The 26,955-nt window shown below is 42.0% G+C and overlaps 1 protein-coding gene across 4 annotated transcripts in view; it reads left to right on the top strand.

Annotated features, from left to right (window-relative positions):
* Positions 1–26,955, top strand: part of ITPK1 (inositol-tetrakisphosphate 1-kinase) — a 137,759-nt gene that overhangs the window by 46,336 nt on the left and 64,468 nt on the right. For all 4 annotated transcript variants that reach the window (XM_058842138.1, XM_058842132.1, XM_058842145.1 and 1 more), the window contains exon 4: positions 23,538–23,663. In XM_058842138.1, coding sequence (XP_058698121.1) covers positions 23,538–23,663 — 126 coding nt within the window. The remainder of the gene's footprint in view (positions 1–23,537; positions 23,664–26,955) is intronic.

Raw genomic sequence — 26,955 nt, 5'->3', positions numbered from 1 at the left:
CATTTTTAGTATGCTTTTTTGAAAGAGTCTGAAAGGATGAGGGTGTGAGAGACTGCTGTCTTCAGTAGTGTAGAGAGACTTTTTGAAAACCTTTTCTGTAGTCTGGTGCATCCTGTGGTCCAAGGAGGTGGCTCTGGGCTGGACCTATGGGAGTGCTCCTGTGTTATAGCTGAGCTGGGAAAGTGAGGTTGCAGGAGTAGCCTTTGTAGGTAGCATCTTTTCCATCTGGACTGAGTGATCTGCTAAAGAGCATGAAATATGTAGATATGTTGCTAATCTGGACCAAGTCAATCCCAATGTGTCCTCCTTTCCTAATTTTCCTAGGAAGATTCGTGCTAACACAAGTGTGGGCCTGTGACTCAGCCATGCCTCCCATTCAGTTTTAAAATACCATGTATTTTAGATGGAGCAGTCCCAGACCTGTTTTTGAAGATACCACCCATTTTCTCCAGAACTCAGGACAGTCTTTGGATTCTGAAATAACAGACTAATGTAATGAGCTTGAAATGTCTAAAAAAAGGAAAAACTGCAGAAGAAAAGTTTTATTGCCGAGAAAATGAAGGTTAACCTTCCTGAAAGCACAGGATGAAGAGGGGAAACTTTATATTTCTGGCAAAAATAAGTCCCTTGCTGTTGCTTCCTAAAGTAAAATCCAACCAAATAAAAAAAAACCCAACAGAATAAGTGAAATAAGTTGTTACTCTATTGCTGTCACCTTTATAGTAGGTAGTTATCTTATGTCTAACTGCCTTGTGTCAGTCTGAGATATAAATATAAGTGATAAAATGCACTTTATTGGATGTGCTGGAAATTAATTGCTGTTAAGTCTTAGTTTTTTCTCATCATGTTTCCCATAGAAGGAGACAGCTTGAAAGGGACCTATTTTTCATGAGCTATTTTTATTACTTAGAAGTAACTTGAAGCACTTATTTAAGGCATTTATTTTCAGTAGAGAAGAAAACAGCTGAATTCTCCTGTGTATATTCTTAGTTTCTGCTGCAGGATGAATTCTGCTGCAAAGCCAACTGCCATGGTGGTAGTACAGCTGGATTGGAGTGCCTTGCCTCCACCAGTGCCAACTATGTGAACCTATGTTCTGTTGCTTTTAACCATAAAACCAGTTCCTGCTATATATTACCAAGATAAATTCAGTGATACTTAGCATGTTTCAGCTACTTTTCCATTTTGCTTTTGTCTACAGGCGATAAAATACTTAAAATTGAAATTGCCACTGTTAGTGGGAAAACCAGAAGTGAGACTGTCCCCAGCACTCATTGCCAGTGCACCCTGGAGATGAGTTGGCTGCTTTTTGTGCTTTCTGGGGTCATCCTGGGTTGTAGAGTGCATAAAGGGAGGAAGGGGAAGAAAGGGGATTGCAGTGAGAAAGGATGACGAGCCTTGAAGTCTTATTGTCAGTTATTCATGCTAGTAGTAAATCTGACATGGTGTCCTTTCTGTGACTTATCTTTGTCTCTTAGGGCATCTTTACTAGATGTAGATATTCAGTATGGAAACACCTGAGTCAGGATGTGCTATGGAAGTGCATGTTCTGTAATCCTTACTGCCTGGCTTCTGCTGAGCCCAGGTTGCCACTGAAAGCCCTTATCAGACAGTAAATAAAATCAGTTTTGTTTGCAAAGGGAGTTTCCTAATTGCACTGGTAACTTGTTTGGTCTTGAAGTGCACATACTGGAGAGACAATGAACTTGCCAGATACTGAAAGCTGTCACTTCTTTAAGTTTCTTGGTAAAGAGAGAGACCGATGTCCCTTTGTCAGATGAGCTGGACTTTTAGAAATGCTGGTTGTTGATAGTCAATGCAAGGAAGTGCCTGGAACCACAGAGCACATTGCAGCACACAGCACTTCCCAAAATACACTTACATTGGTATGTCTCTGCAAATAGCTGCAGGTCACAGCTATTAAACCTGTGGTTACTCAGCCCAGTGCTGCTACAGGACAGTTAATGGGCTGAACTCTGGCTATGATAGGTCTTCTTGTATTACTAGAGGTATTCGGATGTACTGCTGTCATCTGCATTGTGAATGCCACAGAGCTGAGCTGTGTAAGAGCTTGTTAAACCTCAGAATAGATTTATTTGGAAAGTTCTAGTTAAAGCTTGAATGACACATGTCTGTAGTAAGTGATATATGAATATTCATAACACTAACTCTGCAAGCCTGCCTTGGTTAAGGACACGGCAAATGTCTGCAGTCTCTACAGAGTGGAGGAGGCCAGTCATTTTCAAATGCAGGAGGTCATTTTCTTGGCCTTAGTTTCACATTTTGCAGGCTGGCAGGGTCCTGAGCTGAAAGGGAGCGCAGGGATCAAAGCTGGGTGGGCTGCGGTCACAGAACCAGTGCTGCCTTTCGGAAAGGGACAGGTCCAATCCCCCTGCACAGTGATGGTGTCGTGCTTTGCTGGGTGCAAAAGTGCTGTGACAAGGAAAGGATTCCGTTCTAGAAAGTTCTGTGTAAAACTTTTCTGGTTGGCTGAATTAGGGAGGGGAGCTCTGTATATGTGGAAATACCTCTGCTGTTTCCCTGAAGAATTACTGCTTGTTTTGTCTGTTGTTTGGTGTAATTTTTTTCATAAACCTTCAACTGCCTGGGCTTTCACCAGTTCCCGTGGGAGACTGCTCCATGGTCTAACACATTTGTGTGCCAGCAAGTCTTCCTGGTAATCAGCCCATACGTTTCCTTCTTGTCACCCTATCAGTCCTAGTTAATCCATTTTGTATGGTGCTTGTATTAAGCATTATCTCTCTTCTAGGGCAAAGCGCTTTTCAGATGCCGATACTGTATTACCTCACCACCTGTTTGTCATGGCTGAAAGTAGGGTTGTTCCACAGCTACCTGGCTTTAGCAGTTCATGAGCTGTAAATCCACACCCTTTATCTTGTGGTAACTTGTTTGCTTTTAAGAATTTCAAACTAACTGCCTAGGAAATTTAGGTTCCTAAAGGTCACAGCTTTGACCTGGAAATTGGAATCCAGATGTTCTCTTGGCTATCTTACCTGTGTTTTGGCTTCTTAGTGGAAATCAAGCCCTCTTGCCTGTTCTTTTTTTGCTGGTCACAATGTTTCTTCCAGCATTGTAGTGCTGTTTTTCCTGTCAGCTTTGAAAGGTGCAGAAAAGAAATTGCTTCCATTCCATGTATTTTGCAGAGATATTATATATTGACTTAACGGTTTTTTGGAAAGGACCGTGGTTTACTTTATGTAACGCTTAATGTCATACAATTGGAGTTTGTTCTCCTTTTTCTCCTTCCCTCCCGTTTGCACTTAAGAAAACTCACAGTTTAGGTCCCACATCCTGCAGCAGAAAGGTTTCCTGTATTACTGGTCTGGTCCTTTCTGCATGGTATTAACACAAAGGTGTATTTCTGAGGCACCTACAATTCTGCTTTCACTCAGTATATTCATATTGAGGCAGCCACGTGGGGAGTGAACTTGGGTAAGGAATGCAGTGGTGTTTATTATTTTACAGACCAATATAGCATTGTGAGGAATCTTCTGTTTTGATTCCAGTCTTATACCTTTCCCCAAAATGTGATTTTGATGTGGAGCAGGCTTGCAGGTAGTATAACTTTAATTTTAAAGCATGTTTGCCAATAAATAAATAAATGAGTACATAAATACCAACTTGCTTGCTGGCTTTCTGCTTTCTTTCCCTGCTATTGTATGAAACCCTCGAGAAATTTTCTGCCACTCAGAAGTTTCCATTGTGCTGTGTATAGCAGTCCTCCAGAATTGGAGGAGTACTTCAAAGGGTTCCCACTCACTCTTAGGAAAGTACTATACTTTCACAAAATTTCCTTTGGCTCAAGATCTACGTATTCCAGGGTTTCCTTGCAGTATTTCAGGCTGATTCAGGTAAAGCCTTCTGCAGGTTTATTGATTTTTATAATCAAGTGAATTTGGCAAAACTATGTTGGCAGATTTTTACATATCTTTAATTTTCCTGCTTATCCTAAAGAACAGTTAGTCTTTCCTGAAAAAAGAGTATTCATCTAACTTGTCATCTTTTATTCTTATGTATTGCACTGCTTCTGGGAGTAATCCTCCAGTTGTAGCATGGTGCTATTTTATCCCCCTCAGTGGCATCCCCAGCTGCTTCTTGCCTCTGGCAAAGAAGACAAATAGTTATTGTGATCTGGAGCCATGCCAAGTCTTCTGTGTCTCCACTTGGTCAGTATTGTTGTGTTTTATTTAGGAGCTAGCCGTGTTTGAATAACACTGGTTTATTTTGAGCCTTTTCTTCTCCATCTCCTCACACTTCCCTCCTCCTCATTAAGTTTTTGTTTAGACACCTGGGCTTAGTGAAGGGAGACAGCCCAGACTGATGAGCTCCTTAGTAACCTGAGAAAATACATTTTGAGCTTGAGGCTTTATAATAAAGCCTTTATGATGAAGAAAATGTTTAGTTTTTCCTACAGATTTTGGAGATGATTGTTGTCTTTTGTTAAATTGTCTGTCTCAGAAGAGAAATGTTACCAATTTTGAGTATCTTACACAGAAATTTCACTGAGAAGAACGTGAATGAGAAACTCAGCCAGACTTTTGTACATTCCTGTCAATATTTGTTTCAGAGTAAACACACCCTCATCAAAATCAAATTCTCTGTATTTATTGCCTACCCTTAACTTGTGTCTGCAGTGCTAATTTTCTTTGATGATTTAAACAAAATTTCAGCTGTGGTCCCTGTGTTACTGCTCTGAATAGCAGGTGACTTTACAGGACTGATCCTTTGCTGAAGGTTGGTAATCCCACACACATCCTTGTGTAACTCCCTTCCTTGAAAAGGCTGAAGGGTTTCATAGGATCATAGAATGGATTGGGTTGGAAGGGACCTTGTTCCAACCCCCGTGCCATAGGCAGGGACACCATCCACTAGACCAAGTTCCTCAGAACCCCATCCAACCTGGCCTTGAACCCCTCTGGGAATCTGGCATCCATAACCTCACTGGGAAACCTCTTCCAGTGTCTCACCAGCCTCACAGTGAAAATTTTCTTCGTAACTTCATCCTGACATGCTCCTAACCTGCCCTCTTTCTCTTTGAAGCCATTCTCTTTTGTCCTGTCACTCCATGTCCATATAAGAAATCCCTCTCCATGTCCATTGGAGCCCCCTTTATGTTCTGGAAGGCTTCATGAGTAGCTCTCATTTAAGGTGAGCATGTTCTTCTCTTCTCTTCAGCCATGCCTCATTTAGCGGTCATACCCATAAGTAATGACATGGTCTAGCTAAGAGTGATTAGCAGACTGTCCACTAATTTTCTCAGGGATTTGGGAATGTATCTTGGTCATCTTCTTATCTGTACTTTAGGGAAATTGTGTCTGTGCCAGTGTTGAAAAGGGCATGTTCTTCAAGCATGTTTTAAATAATTCTTGAAGGATGTGAAAAGCTTGGAACAGCTGAAATAAGTAAATAAACTGGAATGGGGGGGGGAAATGTAATATCAAAACTCAAGATCCACTGATAGTAAAATGACTTTTCTTCTGAAACTGTCATATTGCATTAATATGTTAAATGTAGCTACAACTTTTCTCTCTCCATATCTTCATCTTTCAAGGATATCTGCTTACATGTGTGTAGAGATGGGAAAGTGATTTTAAAAAGGCCTTGGACATTCACCTGGACAACAGAAATGCCTGGTCTATGCCTGCCAGATGTTCTAAAATGTATTATTCTCTTCTAATTTTAACCCTATCACATGATTTTAAATCTGAGTTTAGCAGCAGCTTGAGCTCAAATTTCAAAGATACTTTATAAACCAGTATCTTGGTTTACCCAGGTAGTGGGTTGAATCCAGAGGGCAGCTAAGATCCCAGCCAGTTCCTGTTCACACAGGTGGGTTCAAATCTCCCAGGTGTGTTCCATCCCCAGCCTCTTGCCCTCCTCTATCCACAGGCTGCAGGGGCAGCAGCTTCAGAGGCAGAGAAGGCCTGAGCAGTGTGCAAGCCCTGTTCAGCAATAACTGCAGCATGGGTGTGTTAGCAAGACTGGTTTTATAATCAGTTGAAATTACAGTGCCATACAGGCTGCTGCTATGAAGAAAATTAACTCTATCCCTGCCAAAGCCAGCACAACGAGTTACTATCCAAAAGAGACTTGTTTAGAAATCAGTTCTTCCTCCCTTGCAAAAGGAATATTTGGTAGTTCTAGGAGCTTTGAGCTTTTTCATAGAGAAGCAGCTCCAGAGCCTTCAGCATGCCTTGAGAGCTGGTCAAAGTTACAGTATTGCCCCAAAGCTGGGAAGTAGTAACAGACTCTGCTCCTGGCTAGTTGCAAAAGTGGAATAAAGAAGCTGTGCTAAGCACAGCACTGTATCAAGCTGCACAATTCTTGACTGTGGCTAATGTTGCAGAGACCTGAAAAGCTGAACGAGTTGAAAAGTTCAACAAGTTGAGATATACTGGGTGTCAGTTCTGTTCTTGTAAGTCTCACAGCTGCTGTAGCTTCATAAGCATGTCTCTGATGTCCTGATCCAGTTTTTAAAGACAGGGTAAAATGGGCTAATGATAAAAATGCACGGTGGAGGAAATAACTTGAAAGGGCTTAAGTGAGCTCCTGGATGGTGAACTTCCAGGTGAGAGCACAACAGGCACTCCAGCTTAAAGGAAGTCAGTCTGCTAAAGCTTAAGGTAATGCTGGTAGTAAAGGGACAGAAACCAAGCTGTTCTCAAGGTGCCTTGGAGGACAGTTTATTTTAGTTAAAACATTGCCATTCCATCTATAATCCTTATGTTTTTCTTTGGAAAAGCTGCTGTGAAGAATTAAAAGCCCGTGAATATCAGCGCTGATGGGCACTCCCCAAGGCCTACATCCAGGACCAAATTGGTCCCACAGCTGAGGGTCAGTGTGGAGGATGGCAGTGTAGCTCTTGTATGTGGTAGACACTCCATGTGGCTACAGTTGTGCACAGGGCACTGGGGAGGTCTATCTCTGGTTTTACATAAAGATCTCTGCCTTCCTCCACATAACCTCCTCAACACCCTGCCTCTTGTTCCCATGCAAATAATGGTAAGGTGCCATTTACTACACAATTACAGAAAGATGTCATTTTTAATGCAACATATGACAGGAATTTCCTGACACAAGTGGCTTTCTGATGTCTGCAACATCCCTTGCTCCAGCTCAGACAAGTTGATTATTTCCTCCTATCAGCAGATGTAGATAGGAATAGTTGGAGCTTTGATAACTATCTTTAGTAGGGGCTAGCCGGGTCACACGCCTTCTCTTTCCTGTCTGAAAACAGCAGTAAGGGATGGCCCTGTGGGCTGCTGGCAGGGATTGGTGGCCTGACAGGAGCTGGAGAGGAGGGAGATTCCAGTTCAGCAGTCATCCTCAGCTGCCCAGGGATGGAGGGAAATAAAGGAGGCTTGTAGAGAGATGCAAAGTGGAGAGAGAAGTCATGGTTAGAAACACTTTTTAATGTCTCTGGTAAGGTGAGAATAGGGAATTGGCCAGCTGTGGATCACCTACCTTCTTCTGGGGGTCCACTGCTGAAGGTATCTGTACTCACATTGCAACACAGCTTAAAGGAAGCAGCGTTTGGAAATTGCCTTACTAGCTTAGATTTTTCACGCTGATGTGATGTGCAGAGTGAACTTAATCTGCAGGAACTCTTTTTGCCAGTTGTCTGAGGTTTTTAAGTCAGCTTTTCAGTTCCAGTGGGTTGACCAAGTCCAATAAGTCAGGTGATGGAAAGGGAGAAAATTTGGCTCTGTTTTTCAGCATGGTCCATTAAAAGCCTCATTAAATAGAAGTTTTCCCTGAAGTTATATGGCGATGATTCTTACATGACTAACGCTATGAATTAAAATGGAAAGTTTGTTTACATCTTTTGTTTTCAGTAAGGAAAGGGGGTTTCATTTGGAAATACAGATTTATCCTGAAAGTTTCAAGCGTGCTTGTGCCCAAGAGGTTTAAAGATATTTTGCTTAGGCTAACAGCAAAGACCAAATGCTCAGGAAGCTTGTGGAAGTGGTTTTGTCAGCAAACCTGCCCTTTTTGCCAATTGGATGTGAAAACTTCTGGGTATAAAAGCTGTGACAGCAATGATACATGATTTTGGTTTTTCCTGCTCAGAGAACTTGAAGCTGACTGGTTATGGTGAGGTGCTTGGTTCCAGGTGGAACCAAGGAAAAGACTTTGTATTCATGTTATAGTTTTAAGGATAAATGTAAGAGAGTACTTCTAATTATCAAGTGATGGCACTGAAATGCAGTTTAGTGGTTTCAAGCCCCATTTTCACCCTGAAATGTAGGCTTTTAAATACTCCAGTGGTGACAAATGACTACGGGGAAATGTGCAGAAGTTCAGTGTAAGTTCTTAGTTACTGAAGATGGCTCAGAGTGGCAATGTGGTGGTTTCTTTTCTGCCATGTCCTAAGTGAAAGTTAACTAGTTAGAAGCAAAGAGGAAAAAGAACATATGTATGTATATCTTCCCCAACAAGGGCTTTTGGAAAGGTAAGAATATGTATGTAAAAGAAAATATATAAAAGTGTACACCGTATATAAATGTGTGGATTATACTTACCTTTTTTTTGTGAACAGCTTCCTCAGTGCTCAAGGCTCGAAGTTCAGCTGAGATGCCCCTGTGCTCAGCTGGTCTCTGTGCATGTTATTCTGCCCTTAGAAGTTCAGAGTGTCCTTGCTCAAAGCTGTGTAGCCTTTGAGCTTTGTTTAGGTGTAGTGTCACACCCACACTCCTGCTTCTCTAAATCTAGGTGTGGTCAAGCTGGTAGATGGAGTCAAATAGACCTCTGGAGAAAAGGCAGAAGATTTCTGAGCATTTGGCTGTTTTAGAAGCAACTTTATGTCACTCAGGAATTGGAAAAAGGGATGTGAAGTCTAGCAGCGACAGAGCTGTGTATATGTTTATGGCAAGCTTTTCTGAAGTGGAAGCAGCAGGATGAAAGAAAATGCTAAGGCATTGGTTGGATTTTTGAAGTGGGCAGTGTAAATTAGCTTTATGTGTGGATGAGTGGTGGGAGAGAATAAGCTCAAGAATTTTGAAGATGAATAGGGGAGGACTTCCCTCTGATCCAAAAGAAGGGGTGATGTGGTGAGAAATGCAAGGAATCTGGAAGGTCTGGATTGCAAGAAGGAGAGAGTTTGAGAGAATTGATAGTCACTTCTAAATAGCAGGCCCAGTAGTTTGGTGTTCATGTTCACAGAGACTGATGTAAGTGGAGAGCTCAAAGAGCTAGCTGGGACAGGAGCAAAAGCAGAGGTTGAGGTAAGAGCCAGAGGCAGAAAAGCAGAAACTAGAATTTTGATTACAGTGATTACAATGAAAAACAGAGCTGAAGAGAGGAATACCAAAGTGTCAAAACTGAGGCTGCTGGTAATGTCTGCTGGAGCAGGGGCCTGGGGGCAGATGGGAGCTGGGACCAGCCATCGCTGGCAGTTGACAGAGTGGATCTTGCCCAGGTAAAAGCGGTGGAGAAGTGTTGCTGTGGTGAAATTTGAAAAGAGTTTGGAGCTACCTCTCTGCAAAGGATTGGAGAAGGAAAGAGAGAGCAAATGAAGCATCATCTCTGCTGATGCATGAGAAGCAGCAAAGGGTGTCTCGACAGACAGCTGAGTGAGAATCATGACAAGTGCCTTTAAATCAGAGCTCAGAGGAAGAGTGCATGCAAACAGTTTGAAAACTAGGTTATAGCATGAGACCTTCTAGGTATGTCTGGCACTCTCTGTCCTCTGGTTGTAAGCTACACAGACAGGCTTTTCACACTCTGGCTGTGTCGTTGTGTTACACTTATTTTACTGCCTTCCCATCTTTGCCTGTTAAAATGAGTATGAATAGTGAAGATGGGTTTTGGTTATGCCTTCTATAGAAGGCATAACAACAATTTATAGACTCTATTTTCTTGGATGTTTTACCTGTTGCTGTGACAGGAAGGCTTGAGATTCATGTAAACAAAGTTGAGTGAGGAATAAGAAATGCAATTTTAGCTGTTCTTTTTCTAGCTCATTTAATTACCTCAGCATTCACTGTCTTCCCTGAATAGGAAGTCATTTTCCTGTTCAAACAGCAAAAAGAAAAAGCAAATGAGTAGTGAGGGGTGGGTTATGTAATTTTAAAGCCCCAACAGTCAAATGGTAGGCTTGTGAGACAAAATCTGAAACTATTATTAACCAATTAAAATGAAGTTTTGACCTACTTTTGTAACACTGATATTCCTGTAAATCAGCCCAGCCATCTCAGTGAGACAAGGTGTCTGCAGGATCCTTGGAGAAGTCCAGCATGGCCTGGCTGCCTTGCCAAGGGCAGAGCTACAGCTTCCTTCTCCATCTGGTGAGGATGGCTTGTCAGTCAAGTGCATGAGGGAAGACACCAGAACTAGGGAGGGTGCCATGACCTTGATTCGCAGGACAACGACAAAGCGCTGCTTTGCCTGCTTCTTCCTGAGTGATGTTTCTGATAGTCCTTTTTTAATCTTGCCTCTGTACTGCTCACTTAGTGCTCTGTTTATAAAGTGGAATGCAAGTTTGAATAATCTGAAACCTGAGATTCTTCTGTTTCATCTCTGTACTTCCTCGTTCTTTTGTTCCTCTGAGAATATTTAGGGAGCTCCAGGAACAAATGTGTTCCTGGGTAGGAGATTTCTTTGTGCTGTACACTTCAGAATTCCCATTTATAGCATCAAATCAGTCAGTATTCCAGTGTAGCAACAGTATTTATGATTAAGGTAAGCTATTTCATGCCAAAAAGTGGCTTCCTAAGAATCTGCATTAGACCAAATGCTCCTATTCATAGTTTATAAGGATCCATGGCCACGGAATGTGTGGAAGGGATTTTCTGTGTTCTTAAGCTTGTAACTTAAAAAGTTTAGTTGAATTCTTAAGCCTTCTTTTCATTGTGATTTTCTACTTCTAGTCATGGATGCCCTAACTGGGTAAAACTGTTCAATGGGGCTCTCAATAGCACCTTTTTCAGTAGTTTAACTCTTAAAAACCTCAGGTAAAATACCCTGGTCATGGTGATATTCAGATTATTTTTGTCATGTCATCATAATTTTCATTTGTATTTACTCAGTGTTGTTCTATTTCTGATTCTCCCGTCTGCATGATACTGCTAAGTGGCAGAGCCAGTTACACTATGTAGATATTAAGGTCTATCAGTAATCTACTTACTGTGCTAAGACTGCTAATGAAGATATTAAATAAAATGGTCAGAAAACCAGTGCCTGAGGAATGGCACTAGCACAGCCTCTCTGGTTTGCCACTGCTCCTTTCAGCATGCAAACCATTGTCAGCTTCTTTTATTTAACCCGTCATTCACCTTGCCATGCTTCTATGGGTCATTGTCCTTCTCCAGTTCCACCTGCCTTGTATGCTTTATTGAGAAAGAAAACGACAAAGAAAGAAAAAAAAAATGCTTTGCTGCATTTTCTCTGTCTAGAGAATCAGTGGTTATACAGCCAGTTAGGTGGGTCTGGTCTGGTCCGGTCCATCTTTTTGAGATTCATGTCACTTTTTACTACATTTTTTAATTTACACCTGAAGATCTGATGGTTTTTCAGCATCTTCAAATGTACTGAAAATCTGCTGTACCGCTAAATCAGATGAACAGTAAGTAGCTGTCATTTTCCCCTCTTCTCTTTCCCTGATATAGTTGCCTCTTTTTTCTCTTTTTTTTTTTCCCTAATCATTTGGAAGCACAGCTCTTCAGAACCCTTATATCACCATCCTCTGATCTCCTATGTAATGTTTTGTTTAATTGAATTTTAATTTAATTTTGTTTTTCTAGAGATGGGGGGAGGGGTGCTTGCTTTTTTTTTGTTGTTGTTGTTGTTCATACCCAGTGTGGGAGAAACAGAGTTTCCTTTTCCTTCAGCACATTAAACTCTGAAGCTTCACCTGACATCTGCGCCATTCCACTAGGCTCCTTCTGATCAGACATACTTCAGGTGTGATTGCTCTTATTCTAGAACATGAAAGTAAGATGGACTAAATTAATTTGAAGTCAAAGTGTTTATTCATTCCTCTCTGACTGCAGGAGGAGGTCTGAAATTAATGTAGTTATTGGCTCCTGTGACTCTCACTCCATGAGTTCTGGCTTTGGCTGCTGGTACCCATTGATGTATCTGTATCCATCTCTGTTCACCAACTTGTCTTGCCCTCATGACCAGCCTCTTTATTCTTGTTGAAAGCTGAAGCCAAACATTTGTGTAAAATTTGTGGCCATTTCTATATTATCTTTAATGTTAACCCTATGCTTGCTACACAGAGATCCCAGTTTTTCTTCTTTTTTGAGTCTTCCCAAAATACATGTCACTCTTTGGCATGCTGGCAAAAAATGCTGAGCATCCTTTATTATCAAATCCTGGAGCTTTTCACAACTCAGCAGTCTTTACTAATTACTTTCTTTATACATTTGCCATCCTGAAGTCATAAATCTGCTTGAATTGTATACCATTTTATCCTCTAATTTAATCTAATGCAGCTTGATTCTAGCATTCTTTGTATTACTAAATTCTGTGTTAGTTTTCCTGCTTCAGAATAGCTGGGCGATAACTTCAGAGGGATTGTCAGACGATCTCAGCACAGCAAAAGTAAGAGCTTTTATCATTCTTGTTTAAAAGGAATTTTACTTAAAATGTTCTCCCTGGGCTATTGGTCTCCATGTGTGTTGGGCAGGTGCTGCATTGGAGGAAGACTATTCACCTGAGTGGGAAAAAATGTCTGAGGTGTGGCTGAGCAGCAGACCACTTACAAGGACTTCATCAGACATGGTAGAAAGTAAACAGCACATCTGTTTTGCAGTTGTTGCAAAGCAGCTGGCAATTACTGATCACTGCCTCTGTGCCAGGGTATTTGCTGATGCAATGAGTTAGACCCAGAGAGGCTCCAGTTAGAGCCTTGCCTGTGTCCCAGCCACCTTCTCCTGACTTCACTTTCTCCTCCTTTCTCCAATACCTCCTAGCACTGCAGCACCAGTGAGGGATGAGTATAATCTCCACCTATGCCCTTCTTCCTCCATTTGAGAAATGATGAGGAGTTTCACCTTTGCAGTTGTGTTCATTTCAGACCATTTCAAATGTCTGTAAATTCACCCTTGGAAGGAATGGTTTTATCATTTTGTCTCACTGGGAGCAGTGGTTTCAAGCTGAAGTAATGCTTTGTAATTGAAAGGCAACTTCATTCTTCTGTAAACAATACTTGCTGGAACAGAATGGAAGGGAATGACACAGTCTCTTAAATCTCTTCATGATCTCTCTTCTGATTCTACTCATGAAGCATAGGGATATGATATAGGTCAGCCTAAGCATGGCCTTCTCTATGTTTAAGAGCAACCTTACTCATTTTTATTTTCCCTTTAGGCTAAGTCTTCTAAAGCTTTTGTGTTTCTTCCCTGCCTTATTCCAGTGTACTTCTCCTCCTCCTCCTCTACCCTTTGCAGTTGCACAAGCATTACTAGCTATCCAGTGGTCATGAGCAGCACCATAAAAATGTGTTTGGATGAAGGAAGTTTGTTTTTTTTTTAAGACAAGTATGTTTCAATTTTGGTTCGTTTTTCAGAAGGGATCCTAATTAGTTTAGGCAGGGGGTGAATAAAGAGCATAAAAACTTTCTACTCAGACAGCTAGTGCTCCCTCCACATGCATTTAAATTTCCTAGTACACAATAAAGAGCACACAAATTCAGCAAAGTGATGAGCAGACTGGTTTAAATGTACTTCGGGTGCTACCTACATTTGCTAACAATTTGGCGTCATCCAGAGTCTCTTGAGAAAGGGAAATGCACCTAGAAATACAGCTCTCTGGGGGCTAGTAGCTAACAGAAATGAAGAGGGTTCTGGCAGCCTGGCTGTGCCAGATGGGAAGCTTTGTTGAAGGGAGAATTACAGCAGACACAGCAGAGACATTGGCAATTTCATGGGAAGTACAGCTGCACACACTGGAGCTCTGACTGCTCTTGATGTTTGACAGGTGCTGCTGAAGAATTATCCAAAAGCTGAGCCTGAGCTGTGTGGTGTAAATCCACAGCTGAGCTTTGTCAGCCCTTAGGATAAAGGGTAGTAGCCAGGCTTTCTGGGGATACTTCTTGTGTATCAGCTTTTTTACTTACCTAATCCCATGATCAAAAAGAAGGAAGTTGGGCAGTCCTTGTTTGTGTATCTTCAAGAGAAACTTTCAGAATATGCTTCCTTCATCTTAACATTCTCTGTATTCCAGTAGTTATTAAAAAACCAAAAGTATTTGTAGTACTGTAAGGTCTTGATGTTTTAATTCCATATATTGTGATATAATTAAGGGTTGGAACGTTTGAGAAGTGAAGTTCACCATTCTCGTGCCCCTCCCTCTGCTCACCTGAGCTATACTGGCTGTAGTGCTGCACTGTTTGTGCCTTCTGGATTAGCTGGATTGTTCTCCATGGATAGTGTCTCCATTCCACTCCTCCTCTGCTGTCTGCTCTCCTACAGGGTTGATTGAGCTGTCAGTTCAATAACTGGGCTACAGCTCACCCAGCTCACTCAAAAAAACCATCAAAATTCTGCCATGTAAAATAAAAAGAAGGAGGATTTCTGGATCTGATTTGAGCATTGCAGAAGTGGATCAGAGATGTTGTGCTACTAGGAACCACTTAGTAATTTTCCCATACCTTCCACACTGAGATTTCCTCTATAGCCTTTTAATCTGGTGTACTGAACATTGCCTTTTTGACAGTTCCAGGAAGTGAAGCAAGGCAGGTTATGCTGAATGTTCATTCTCCTGTGTTCTTGTTTTTCTATAACTTGCTTTCATTCTTTGGGGCACTAATCCTCCCGTGTTACACATTTTCTGTTCAACTTTTCTCCTCTGCTAATCTGTGGATTTGTTCTGTTGCCCTTCTTAATCCACAGGAGCCTTGGTGACCTCAGGGGACACCCTTGGCAAGAGGCTTTTGTGGATTTGGGTAACATTGATTATTTCTACTGCATTGCTGAAAATCAGCAATGGTCTTTCAAACCATCTCTGAGTAAGGCTGAGCTGCTTAACCACTTGCCTACAAAAACCTGCTCAGTGCAATCCACTCCTAATGGGACACGAGCTCTCAATATCATGCCCAGAAATAGCCATTCCCACATCTTGGCAAGTTCTGAAAAGAACTTTCTGCAACTGCCAAAGTATTGTAGAGGAGATAAACCAAGCTGTTAAACTTTAATTGCTAGAATTTATTTTTGTGTGTGTGTGTTGGGCTGTAAGTCTAAAACAAAGTTCTAGTAACAATGTTCCAGTCCTGGGTAAGATAGAAAGTCTGAAAATGGTTTCTGTGAAGAGGTTTAGCCGTAGCCCAAACATGGGATTTCTTGTCTTGCTTTTAAAGAAGTGAAAGGGGAAAAACTTAGCACTAACAGGAGGATGATGCTCTGTGGAAATATGTGTACCAGAGTAAGGAGGGAAGTGAGGGGAAGAGTGGGAGACGTTTGAGTAACTGGGGTGCATTATCTTATCCCAGTGTTACTGCACAGGCAAGAGCAGTGCTGCCTCACTCTTTGCTTTTGTGGGAGGGGGCAGAGGAGGCTGTGGGAAGGTGATGCTCACCAGGGTCCTGGGGGATTGTGTTACTTGGGGACAAGCCTTGAACGTACAAGGACTAGTCAGTTTGTGTAGTAGTTGGGGAAGTGATCCATAAATGGTGTCTGTTAGTATATGTAGTGTAAAAAAAACCTATGAGCTTTCTTTTCCTTCATTTTATCTAGAGTACAGCTAGAAGTGAGGACTTCCCAGATGTTTCAGATGTCATACCAAGCTTCCAGGGTGGCAGCTGCATGCAGCTCCTGAAAATGTGCAAAATGCTCACACATACTCTCAGGCAGAATGCAAAGTAAACATAAAAATGCAAGAAAACACTAAGAAACCATCTGTTAAACCCAGAATTTCCCCTAGTGTTCAAGTTTCGGTATCTGGGAAAATGGGAACCCAGCTTCGTAGGCTGTTATGCTGCTCCTCGTCTTTAGGCATGTCTTGATGCCTGGGATGTCACTGATATTTGCCTGAGAGTCTGCATGACATATCATAGTGTGGGACTTGCTTTCCTTCTCCTTTGGTGTTTCTGTTAAACTAATCTGGGCAGAACAACAGCAGATAACTCTAGTGTCCTGCAGTGGTAGACGGGTAAGCTCTTTGGTCAGCCTTCAGCTTCCGTGATTTCAAAAAGACCAGGAAGAAGGTAGGGTATTTTCAAGGTGTTTCCTTCCTGCTTGGGAGAGTTCTCATGTGAGGTGGTGGCTGTTAGCGATGCCCTCTCCTCTCATCAGTGTGAGCGGCGAGCTCTCCTCTCCGCAGCGGATTTCCTTTCTCAGATTGCCGCTGCTGCAACAGGATGTGCAGCTTAATGCAGTGCTGGGCAAGGGTGGTGTGGAGAGACCAACCAGCACCTCCTGGTGAACGTTTTACTCTTTCTTGACAGCCTTTGATGGTCAGGTCCCTGTTTGCCCTTTGCAATGGGACAGAGCTGGTGTTTGTTTCCTAGGGAGGAGTTCATGTTGTCCTTTGGTATCCTTTGGCCCCATTAGCAGCAGCAGCAAGTGCCGAATACTTCTGCACTATATGGGTGTGATGAAAGCCCAGATAACTTTTTTTTCTGAGAGAGAGAGATGAGGACAAAATCTCCTAAATATACAAATATTTATTTAGTTACAATACATAGGTGTTTTAGGAGCTACAGGGAGTCTGTATACCACTGAAATATGCCAGGTAACATGGTGTCTTTCCTCCTGAGGAAGTGTTTTGTGATATATATTTTGTTATCTTCCATGGGCTTTGGCCAGGGGTCATTTGTGTCAGTTTTGTGCAGCACAGACCTGACAGCTTCTTTTTTGAGTGTATAGTCCCTGGAGGGACAGGACAGGAGTGGACTGCTCCTGAAGGATTTAATTCATGGAAGAAGCATGTGTTGGTCTTACTTTTCATATGGATTTCCCTTGGTTTGTCCCAAGAGCAGTCAGGCTTCTGTGCCATTCTGTTCTGTTTCTGTGCACAAGTAGGTCTTATATGTATGGATGGACATGCACAACTGCTTTCCTGATTTCTTTCAGGAAATTTTTCCACTTTCTTTCAAAAGCAAGCACATTCTCTCCTGTAATTAGAATATCATCTGTATTTTTGTTTACATTTTACAGTAGGGTGAAACAATGAACTTGACAGTATTGATTTTTGCTGTTTCCCCTCCCTCTCCAAAGCGCTTAAGATATTTTTAGATGCTTTCTTCTCTTTTTGGGAGAGAGCAGTGTCCACCAATAGATCAGCTGTCAGAGTTCAGCTTTGTGAAGACTTGGCTTTCCCATCTGGAGCTTGTGACTTTTTCATTGTGATTTGCTCAGCATTGATGCACAGCACAGGTAAACACTGGGGGTGGAAGAGAATTTGAAAAGCTTTATTTTACAAGCCTTTTGATATAAATGTATGTGATGAAAATACAGGATAGAAAATAGCCCCAGGAGTGGAAGATGAGGGCTAAAATCCCGAAGGTTTTCATACAGTGGAGTTTAAGAAGCTGAATTAAGATTGAAATAAAGCCCACATGTCTTGGGACCAATACAGCCTTAGCAGAGAATAGCAGAATACAACAGATTCATCTAGAAAATTCTGTATACAGTCTCAGGAATCAAGGAGCAAAGAAGTCGGGTCAGGCTGAAGTTGTATGTCCAGTTCACAGGGAGGAGAGTGGCTAGATTATCACAAAGTGACTTTTGGACTGTGATTTGTGAAATGTGTAGCACACCATTGACAGGTCCCTACCAGAAAGTAGAATGGAATCTTTCACTTTTGCAGCATTTTATTAACTTTTCTAGCACTTCAGTTATTGAAGTGCTAGAAAAGTTAATAATATTGAAGTTATTCTGGTGATTTGGTGCTATCTGCCTACTGAGAAAGCTTAGATTTCTACCTTAATTTACCTTTTTTGGTAAACTTCTGAAAGTTTAACAGACATTTTCTACCTGCAGCACGACAGGCTGCTGTGAAGGGACATGCACTCCAGTTCTAGGATGCACATCTAGAACGCTGCTGTCTTAGCATCACATCAAATGAAAACAGCAATAACTTCGAGCAGCATCCTGGCAAATAGAGTTTGTTAGTGGGTTGGAGAATGGGAGCAAAATGTTTGCAGAAAAGCTGTATGGGTCTTTACTTTTAATGAAAATATAATAAGAGAAAAGTGAGGCTAAATAGAAATGTAGACTCTACATTCCTCAGGGATATAGCAGTGGATGTTACTCTCTTTGGTTCAGATAAAAGAACAGGTTGGTATTAAAACTTCATTTCATGTGAATGCTAATCCAAAAACTATTTTGGAAGAAGAGCTTTAAAAAATAAATCAAAATCAACAAATCCTAGTCAGGCAGATTCTGAAATACAGCTGATTATGCCATGGACTGGAAACACTGAATAAAACAAAAAATACACAACTATTTTTAATCATTATTATAAATTATATTTCTTTTTCCTAAATCCAGCATTTGTAGTTGTTTGGCTTGGTTATTTTTTTTTTCCCCTGAGTGAACAAATCCAGATTTTCTCCACTTGGACATAGTTTTATTTTTATACACGGCTTCCAGAAATGCATTTGTGTGGGATTGCAGTTGGGAGCAGTGGAGAGCCATGGCACTCTGCCAGGCACTCGCCCTGTCCCTGCAATACAGATGGATTGCCAGGGTTCTGGAGAAAAACAACCCCAAAACTTTAAACAAATTATGCTTAGTGGAAATAAACATTTTTTGCCCTTCTCTGTAATGATTTGGATAATGTGCTGGCTGTGTATTTCTGGAGGACAGAGGAAGGGGGAAGGGGAAGAGGAGGGCAGAGATGGAGCTCTGCGTGCCTGTAGCTTGCTTTCCAGTGGATTCTCTGGGAAGCCTGTGGGAGAGACTGTCGGTTCTAAGCTTGGAGTGTTTTGTAACTTTCAGCCCATCCTTCTATTAAAAGGTAGGCAGGCTGGCTGCAGCCAGCTATGATAAGAGCATTTATCTACTGGTTGGTTTCTTCCATATATGGATTTGAAGGACCAGGAAAGGCATACAGAACTATGATCATTTTGATTGGAAAAGACCCTTAAAATCAAGTCCAGCTGTTAACCCAGCACTGCCAAGTTCATCAATAAACCACATCTCCAAGTGCCACATTTACATGCCTTTTAAATACCTCCAAGGATGGTGACTCCACCACTTTCTTGGGCAACCTGTTCTATTGATTGACTTCTTTCATTGATGAAATTTTTCTTAAAATCCAATATAAATCTCCCCTGGTGCAATTTTAGGGCATTTCCCCATGTCTTATCATTTGTTACTTGGGAGAACAGACCAACACTCACCTGGCTACAGCTTCTTTTCAGGGGGTGTAGAGAGCAATCTGGTCCCTCCTCTGTCTCTTTCCTCCAGGCTAGACAGCCCCAGTTCCCTCAGCCACTCCTCATCAGAGCTGTGCTCCAGACCCTTCCCCAGCTCTGTTGCCCTTCTCTGGACACACTCCAGCCCCTCAGTGTCTTTCTTGTCATGAGGGGCCCAGAACTGAACACAGGATTTGAGGTGTGGCCTCACCAGTGCTGGGTACAGGGGGACAATCCCTGCCCTGCTTCTGCTGGCCACACTACTGCTGACACAGGCCAGGATGCCATTGGCCTTCCTGGCCACACCTGGGCACAGCTGGCTCATGTTCAGCTGCTGTCAAATGGCACCCCCAGGTCCTTTTCCATCACACAGCTTCCCAGCCACTCTGTGCACTCTGTCCCCAGCCTGTAGCACTGTGTGGGGCTGTTGTGAGTGATCCAAGTGCAGGACCTGGCCCTTGGCTTTGTTGACCTCATAGGGTTGGTCTTGGCCCTTGGATCCAGCCTGTCCAGATCACCTTCCAGAGCCTTCCTGCCCTACAGCAGATCAGCATTCCTGCCTAGCTTGGTTTGAATTTCAAACTGAGGGTTCACTTGATGCCCCTGTCCAGATCATTGACAATGACATAGAGCAGCGCTGGCACCAATACTGAGCGCTGGTAAACACCACGTGTGACCAGTTGCCCACTGGATTTAACTCCGTTCACCACTAGCACTCTCTGGGCCTGGTTGTCCATCCATTTTTTTACCCAGAGACAGTGCACCAGTCTGTGTCACACATATATTGCATTACTGTACTGTACATTACATTACTGTGTACACTGTTGATACTCTCTTCCATGTCATGTACCTGAGTTTTGCTGGGTGATAAGTGACAATGCCATGAAGCCAATACCTGGTTGGGTTTGGTTTTTTAACATGAAGAAGGGCAAGCAGAGCAGGCTATAGTTTATCTCATAGAAGAAAAGGCACCATAGATGTATCTGTTTTTTTCAAGCTGGTGCTGATAAATCTTTCCTCTCATTTCTGTTGCTATGGTGTTAGCCCTTTGCAATAACAAACCTTTGGGTGATCATGTCAAATGTAGAGATCATTCAGAGAGAGAGATGCTGAAAGGGAAGGGAAGTAGGAGGGCTCAGATTCCAGCTGATGACAAACAATGAATCAGTGTTTGTCGCAGCAGAGGGCCATCAGAAATTTTGCACTTTACTTTCACTGACTTCTTTTTTGGGTCTGATGCTCCACTTGAAAAGGCTTCTTTTTACCTTCTCAAGTCTTTTTTTTTCCTTCTACTTTTACTTTTTTTTCTTAGTGCATAAAAGGAAGGTGGATCTCTTCCAAATTCCATGCAGCCCAGGAATATTTGCTTTCTGCAGCATGACTCTAAACACAGAGAACTTATTCTTGCAAATGGTTTGATCCTCCAATCCACAAAATACTGGATCAGCTTTTGAAGGTTTTTGTGGCTGAAATGTACCTGCTGTCCTTGTTGAGGCAATTGAAGTGGTCACAGAACTTCCTTCCAGAGTAGCTGCTTTATCATGCTGTCGTTTCTCACATTGCTTTACTGGTAAAAGGGAAGCAAAACAATGTTAGGGGGGAGTCTTTTTAATGCTTTCCAGTGTGCAAAGTACGTGCATTTGGTTTCGTTCTCAAAATATGCCTGTTGCGTTTAGCTGGCGCAACTGTTGTGAAGTTATCTTGCCCAGATGTCTAATGCTTGCAGAAAACACTGTGCTGGAAATGCCTGGATTTGCCTTGAAGGCTTACTTCTATTCTTGTGTCAAGGCTGAAAGAGAGGACTGTTTTCTTGTTTTCTGAATGTTTCTGTGCAGATTGAGCTGAAAGTTCAGGAAGAATGTAGAGGGGTAACCAATCTCAAGTACATACTTGCTTCTTACTGCTTTTCAAACTGCAAGTCTTGGAAATGGATTAATTCAGAATTTTGTACCTTGGCAACCATGAATTTTCTGACCTAGTTAAATGGACCTTTTGTTTTGCTGTTTCCTTCCAGATGTGATAGGCAGATGGAAAAAATCAGAAGTAGCAGCATGGTCATCTGAGATTTCTTTTAAGGATATTAACTGATTTTTCTGGAGCTTGGTTGAAGAAGTTAATTATTGCTTTCTGTGTCCTTTAGGCAAGCTGCAGTTCACTTCATTTTGCCTTTGTTTTGCAGATACTTAGGCTGTCCCCTAGCCTTCGTGCTGCACTGCTTGTGAGAGTGAAAATATGTCAGGACAGGCAGACCTTCTGTGGACTGCCTCACCTGGCCACAGCTTACCCATCCCTGAGCATCCACACCCAGTCTGTCCTGTTGGTCTCTTTGCTTGTAGGGAGTGCTGCCCACTGTGGACACCCACAGACCACTGCTGGTGGTCTCTGCTCATCTCCTTGGAAGAGAGACACACACTGTGTTTTCCAGTTATATTTGAATCTGCATAAGGACTTCAAAGGGCCCCAACCCATAACTGTTAGTAGGAGTGTATAGTAATGGGCAAGCAAAGGTGGTCTCTGAGGGAGGAATTGGCAGTCTTTCAATTTGCTTTTGTGCCATAGGTACCTTCAGTTATGCTGCTCAGGGAAGCCTAGTCCAGATGAGAGTGCCTATGCAAGAAGAGTCATTCAGCTCTGTGGATCGGTTACATTAGCAACTAGCAGATTAATATAAGGCTGATAGACTTCTGCTGTTTTAGTTTTATGGGTTTGATCCTGTCTTATCTTTATCTTCTTTAAGGCATTCACTCCTTAATTCAAAGCAGGGCCATTTCTGTAGGGTGGGAAATTTTAGTAGGACAAAACTCAAGCTAATGAGACAGAAAACAGCAGCAGCAGCAGCCTGTTCTGCCCGGTACTTGTCTCCCTCCTGTGCCTCTCACACCCATCTTTACCAGAGTTGAATTAAAAAGAAAGCAGTAATAGAAAGTATCATGCAGGTAAAATCAGATGCTAACTTTAGTGAGTATACATCCATCTTTCCTCTCAAAGAAGTTCCTGGTTTGGCATTTACAAAGTTAAGTTGCCAGTGATGCAGTAGGTCTCACAACTAGTTGAATTGAATCTTACAGCTTCTGTGCCTTGAGCAGCCTGGTGCGTTGGCTAGAACATGAGCCAGTTCTGGTACTTACATCGAACTAACGTTAAATTTGGTAAATAGCTTAATGGGATCGTTATGTTCCGTGAGCATCTTAAGGGTCTGCAATACATCATCTTCATCAAAGAAGATTTGGCATTAAATTTATACTAAGTTGCTTAGGGGCTTTGCCCAGTCAGGTGTGGAAAATCTTGATAAATCCTGCCAGCTCTGTGAGACTGCTGTAACCAGACTGCCCGTGTAGTAGATTTATTTTTGCCTGATTTAGTTGGAATCTCTATAGTTTTGAATTATATCCTGATAAATCCAAGCCCTCACAGTAACACTGGCCAGCTCTCTTATGATCCTTGCATGCATCTCGTACAGGTCCAGTAGGCTTCTTTGCATTGATATTTCAAGAGAGAATTCCTCAATCCTCTGCTCTTGAACTCTGTTTTGGTACTGGAACCAAGTCATGCATTGCCACTGTTTTCATGCCTTCCTGTGTTGTCTTTACCAGACTTTCTGTACACCCCACCCCAAATCTTTGTCTCCTACCCAGCTAAATGCCAAAGTCTGCTATTGGGAGCTGTCTGGGAGCTGCACCCCTCCTTACCAGCTGAATAGCTGTCTCAATAGCAGATGAATTTCCACAGATCCTGAGTCACTTGCTTTTGTGTTACCTTTATTCCCGTCCTGGGTGCTGTTTTGTGCAATCCCAATGGGCAAAGGGTACAGCAGACCTTCCTTTTATTAGTGGTGTTAGTCCTTGTTAGCTCATTCCTTTTGCATATATGTGAATGTACCAGGAAACCGTGTGAACATACTGGGAAATTGAGCTGTAGAGACGTGTGTTTGTTTAGGGTGGAGAAGCACAGGAAGACGTTTGGATGGAGGGTACTTGCTGGTGACTTCACTGTTTTTCATGGAATTAGAGCTGCACTGCTGAGAAATAAGTGTCTAAGTAAAGTTTTCTAACTTTCAGTGGCACGTCAGTTCTCAGGGATTTAGATAACATACCAAAACAAAGGCACTGTAAAGTAAATGTCATCTGTGTGGCAGCAACACCTTGGATGGTGGCAGGGACAAGAGCCTGGATCCCCCAAATATTAAGAAAATGTTTCTCTCTGTTTTCTTCAGCTTGACCTCACCAAACCCATTGAAGATCAGGGCCCTTTGGACGTGATCATACATAAACTGACGGATGTAATCCTTGAAGCAGACCAGAATGACAGCCAGTCACTGGAGTTGGTTCACAGGTTCCAGGTAAGTGGTTCCTTTGGCATTTCAAGCAGGAGGATGATTTTGGTGCAGGAAATTCAGTCTGATTACTGTGCAGTTTGTAGGGGTTTGATGAAAAGGATTGTCTGTCACACTGGTGACTTGCTACTGATAGCCCAGCAAAATTGTCAGGTTAAAGTGGACTTGCACCTTGGGAAGGTTTTGTTTTGTATCAGTGATGTTAGTTAGAACTGGTTTCCTGACAAATGTTCTTATGTTATTTCAAGAGTATTAGAGCTGCTCACAAAGAGGAACAGGTGTTTGCAGATCACTATACATGCATCTCTCCATGACAGAAGCCACTGAATTAGTTTGGCCCAGTTGTGTCTAGACTTCCCAGTTTCTGGAATGCTAATTTCTGCAACATCAATATTACTGTGAGTGATTCTGTCTTCTAGTGCTGAAAATCCTTTTATTTTTTTTTTTTTCCCCTCAAGTTTACATTGAAGGTCAGAAATATGCAAGGTGTAGAACAAACAGGGAACTGTTTTATCAAAGAAAAACTGTCTTAAAATATTCTCTCCCAGTACCTTCCTAACTTTTTTATTTTTGGAAGACAGAGGATGAGATAGAGGGTAGGGCCCCTGTGTGTAGCCATCTGAATTATATCCTCTCCAATAAAATAAGGCCTTAAGCTTTTGCTTCTGCAGGAGACTGAGTTGTGCCACATTACTGGCATGCAGGAAGCTCCTACAGTAGTAAAACATATAACCAGGAACCAATGGTGCACTCAACAGGCCTTTCTGTGTTGAATTACATGCCAAAATGTGTTTTTAGAGTATACTCTCATGTAGTTTCATATCCAGGGCAGAAACTATCTGGAAATTGCTGCCTATCTCCATCTGTCCTGTATTATTTTTGAGATACTGAAAACCATTAGAAATTAAGAGAAGCATATTCCATATGGAAAAGAAATTGTAAGAATACTTTTGCATAAAGTGTGTGGTATAGGGCTGTTGTTTTATGTTTTTAAAACTAAAATCAATGAGCAACCTAGAAGATGAAAAATGACCCCTTGCAAGAAAACTGTTTGTATGAGTGAGGTGTTATATAAGCACTGTGGTATTTCTGGCACCTACACACAAGTGGAAATAGTGTGATTCCCTTACTGTTGATTAAGTTGACTGAAAAAGTTCTGATGATCTTAACCAGACCAAACAGTGCAAAATTCATTATGCTTTTTTTCCTGCTATTGAATATAAATGTGACAGCAAGATGATACCTGGCAGCACTCTCACTGTTGGCTCCATAAAGCAGTCTTCCAGGAAGCAGAGCAAGAGATCCTTGAGCACAAGAGGAGGAATGATCTGCCAGACTACATTCATGACCTTTTTAAGAATGACTTTTTTCAGGTCTATTTTATAGAGGCCTTGACTATCTAACACACAAAGAGCTAAGGAGAAAACTGGCTTCATATTTACATGACTCTGTGTCCCTGCTCTCTGGAGTCTGTGATGAGCCCTTGTAGGGTCTGACAGAGTGCTAATAGAACAGGAAGCCTCTTGGCATGCCATTTTATGGCTGTTTTGAGTTGCCATGGGAAAAAAAATTAGAGGAGAATGAAAATGGTGTGGAGAAGTGGCCTGCTGACAGTGGCATTTTTAGCTCCAGAAAATCTTTAGGGCTGAGCTTTCTGAGGTCTTTGTGCTAGTTGGATGTGGTATGGATTACAGTTTCTCAGGAGAATATTGGTGGATGCAAACTGTTCTCCACTGCACTGAAAATCAGTAATGAGTGCCTGGTGATCTCATCCAAAGCCAAAACAAAGACTCCAAGCAGCACCTAGGGTAGTGCATGAGATGAAAAGTGAAGAAATAAAATTATTTGCTTTTTAGGACACTTAAATCCTTATTTTGGGGATGATGATTATTTGTAGAGATGATGGTTAGTCTTCCTTCCTACGCACTGTAACACAGGGCTGGACTGATTGAACTGATTGAACTAGTTAACTGTAAAAATTGGTTATAGTCCTCGGAGGTTCCTTCTTGACCAGAGGTACATGGAGAGAAGTCAGGTAAAGAGGCAGAGACCCCAGGGTGCCTTTCACTTTCTGGTGCTACAGTTCCTGCCCTCTTGGTAAGGAACAAAATCAACTACCCCAGTTCCTGCCTTCCAGACAAAGTATTTGGCTTTGAAAACGGAGTATGTTTTGGCTGATGTAAGATGTTGGGGAATCTTTGTTGTGCTTTCATTAGAATGCTCTCTGAGCAGCTGCCTGTCATAGCTGTACAGGGGCTTGAGTAGCTTCATTCATTGCAGCTTCATATTGCATTCAAAATGATGGCCCTGGTGATGGAAAATCAATAGGGTTATTAATTTCTCTTTCAGAGCTTTTTCTGAACAGGTTCTCTTTGCATTAGCCTACTTAAAAAGACAGCTCAGACACAGATTCTATGCCTAGTCTTTTGCTATTAGGTTGACAAAATTTTAAAATGTTTCCTCTCCTGCTGCCCTTCAACTCTTGACTCTCCCACTCTGGAGTTGTCCAGGATGGGCTCTTCTAATCTTGACTGAGAAGCTTTCTTAGAAGGGTTTGGGACTGAGAGGAAGGAAAATGAGGGAGATATTTTGGCAGGGAATGAAGTAGGGCACTTCTCAGCTAAGAGGCAAGCAAAAAACCAAAGGAAACTATTATGTCTTAGTAATTCTTTTCTAGTTGGGGGGGACAGGTTAATACAAAACTGAAATGGTCTATTTGCACCTGAGTTCACAGGGAGATAGCTGTGTTTTATCCATTTGAAAAATAATGATGCCTTAAATTATTGGAAGGGCCTCATAAACAGCAAAATTTACTAAATATTTGTAATTCAAGTGATAGGGGTTAGGATAGCTTCCTGTGGGTAGGATTTACAAGTTGAAGGAGCAAAGGACTTCTGAAGGTTACACAGGACAGCTGGGTACTCAGAAAGTTTCTTTGAGATATACAGAGAATAGAAATGTAACAGAGAAGATCAGTTCCCCCTTCTCCTTGCCACACCCCTCATTCCTTCTAACCACTGCAGAAATCCTTTAGATTTAGAGACAAACAATTTTGGGGTGAGCGTTTGTTGAAGACCCAGTACACCTTCACCTTTCCTTTTGGAGGGAGGTATCCGTGAAAAGAGACCATCACAGCCTAAGACAACAAAAAGGAGCTTTTAAGTCTAAATCTGATGCAAACACATTAGACACAGTTGTGTTTATGTCTCTTTCTCCCTTGGAAAATGTTGACATGTTTTGCAAGCAGTCATTGTCGTGTTTCTGTATGTGGGAAAACACAAATCCAAATGACATCATT

The sequence above is a fragment of the Poecile atricapillus genome, chromosome 1 (assembly GCF_030490865.1).
Source record: "Poecile atricapillus isolate bPoeAtr1 chromosome 1, bPoeAtr1.hap1, whole genome shotgun sequence".
NCBI classification, from domain to species: domain Eukaryota; kingdom Metazoa; phylum Chordata; class Aves; order Passeriformes; family Paridae; genus Poecile; species Poecile atricapillus.
The sequence above is the reverse complement of the archived record's forward strand: the minus strand, read 5'-3'. Positions and strand labels throughout refer to the sequence as shown.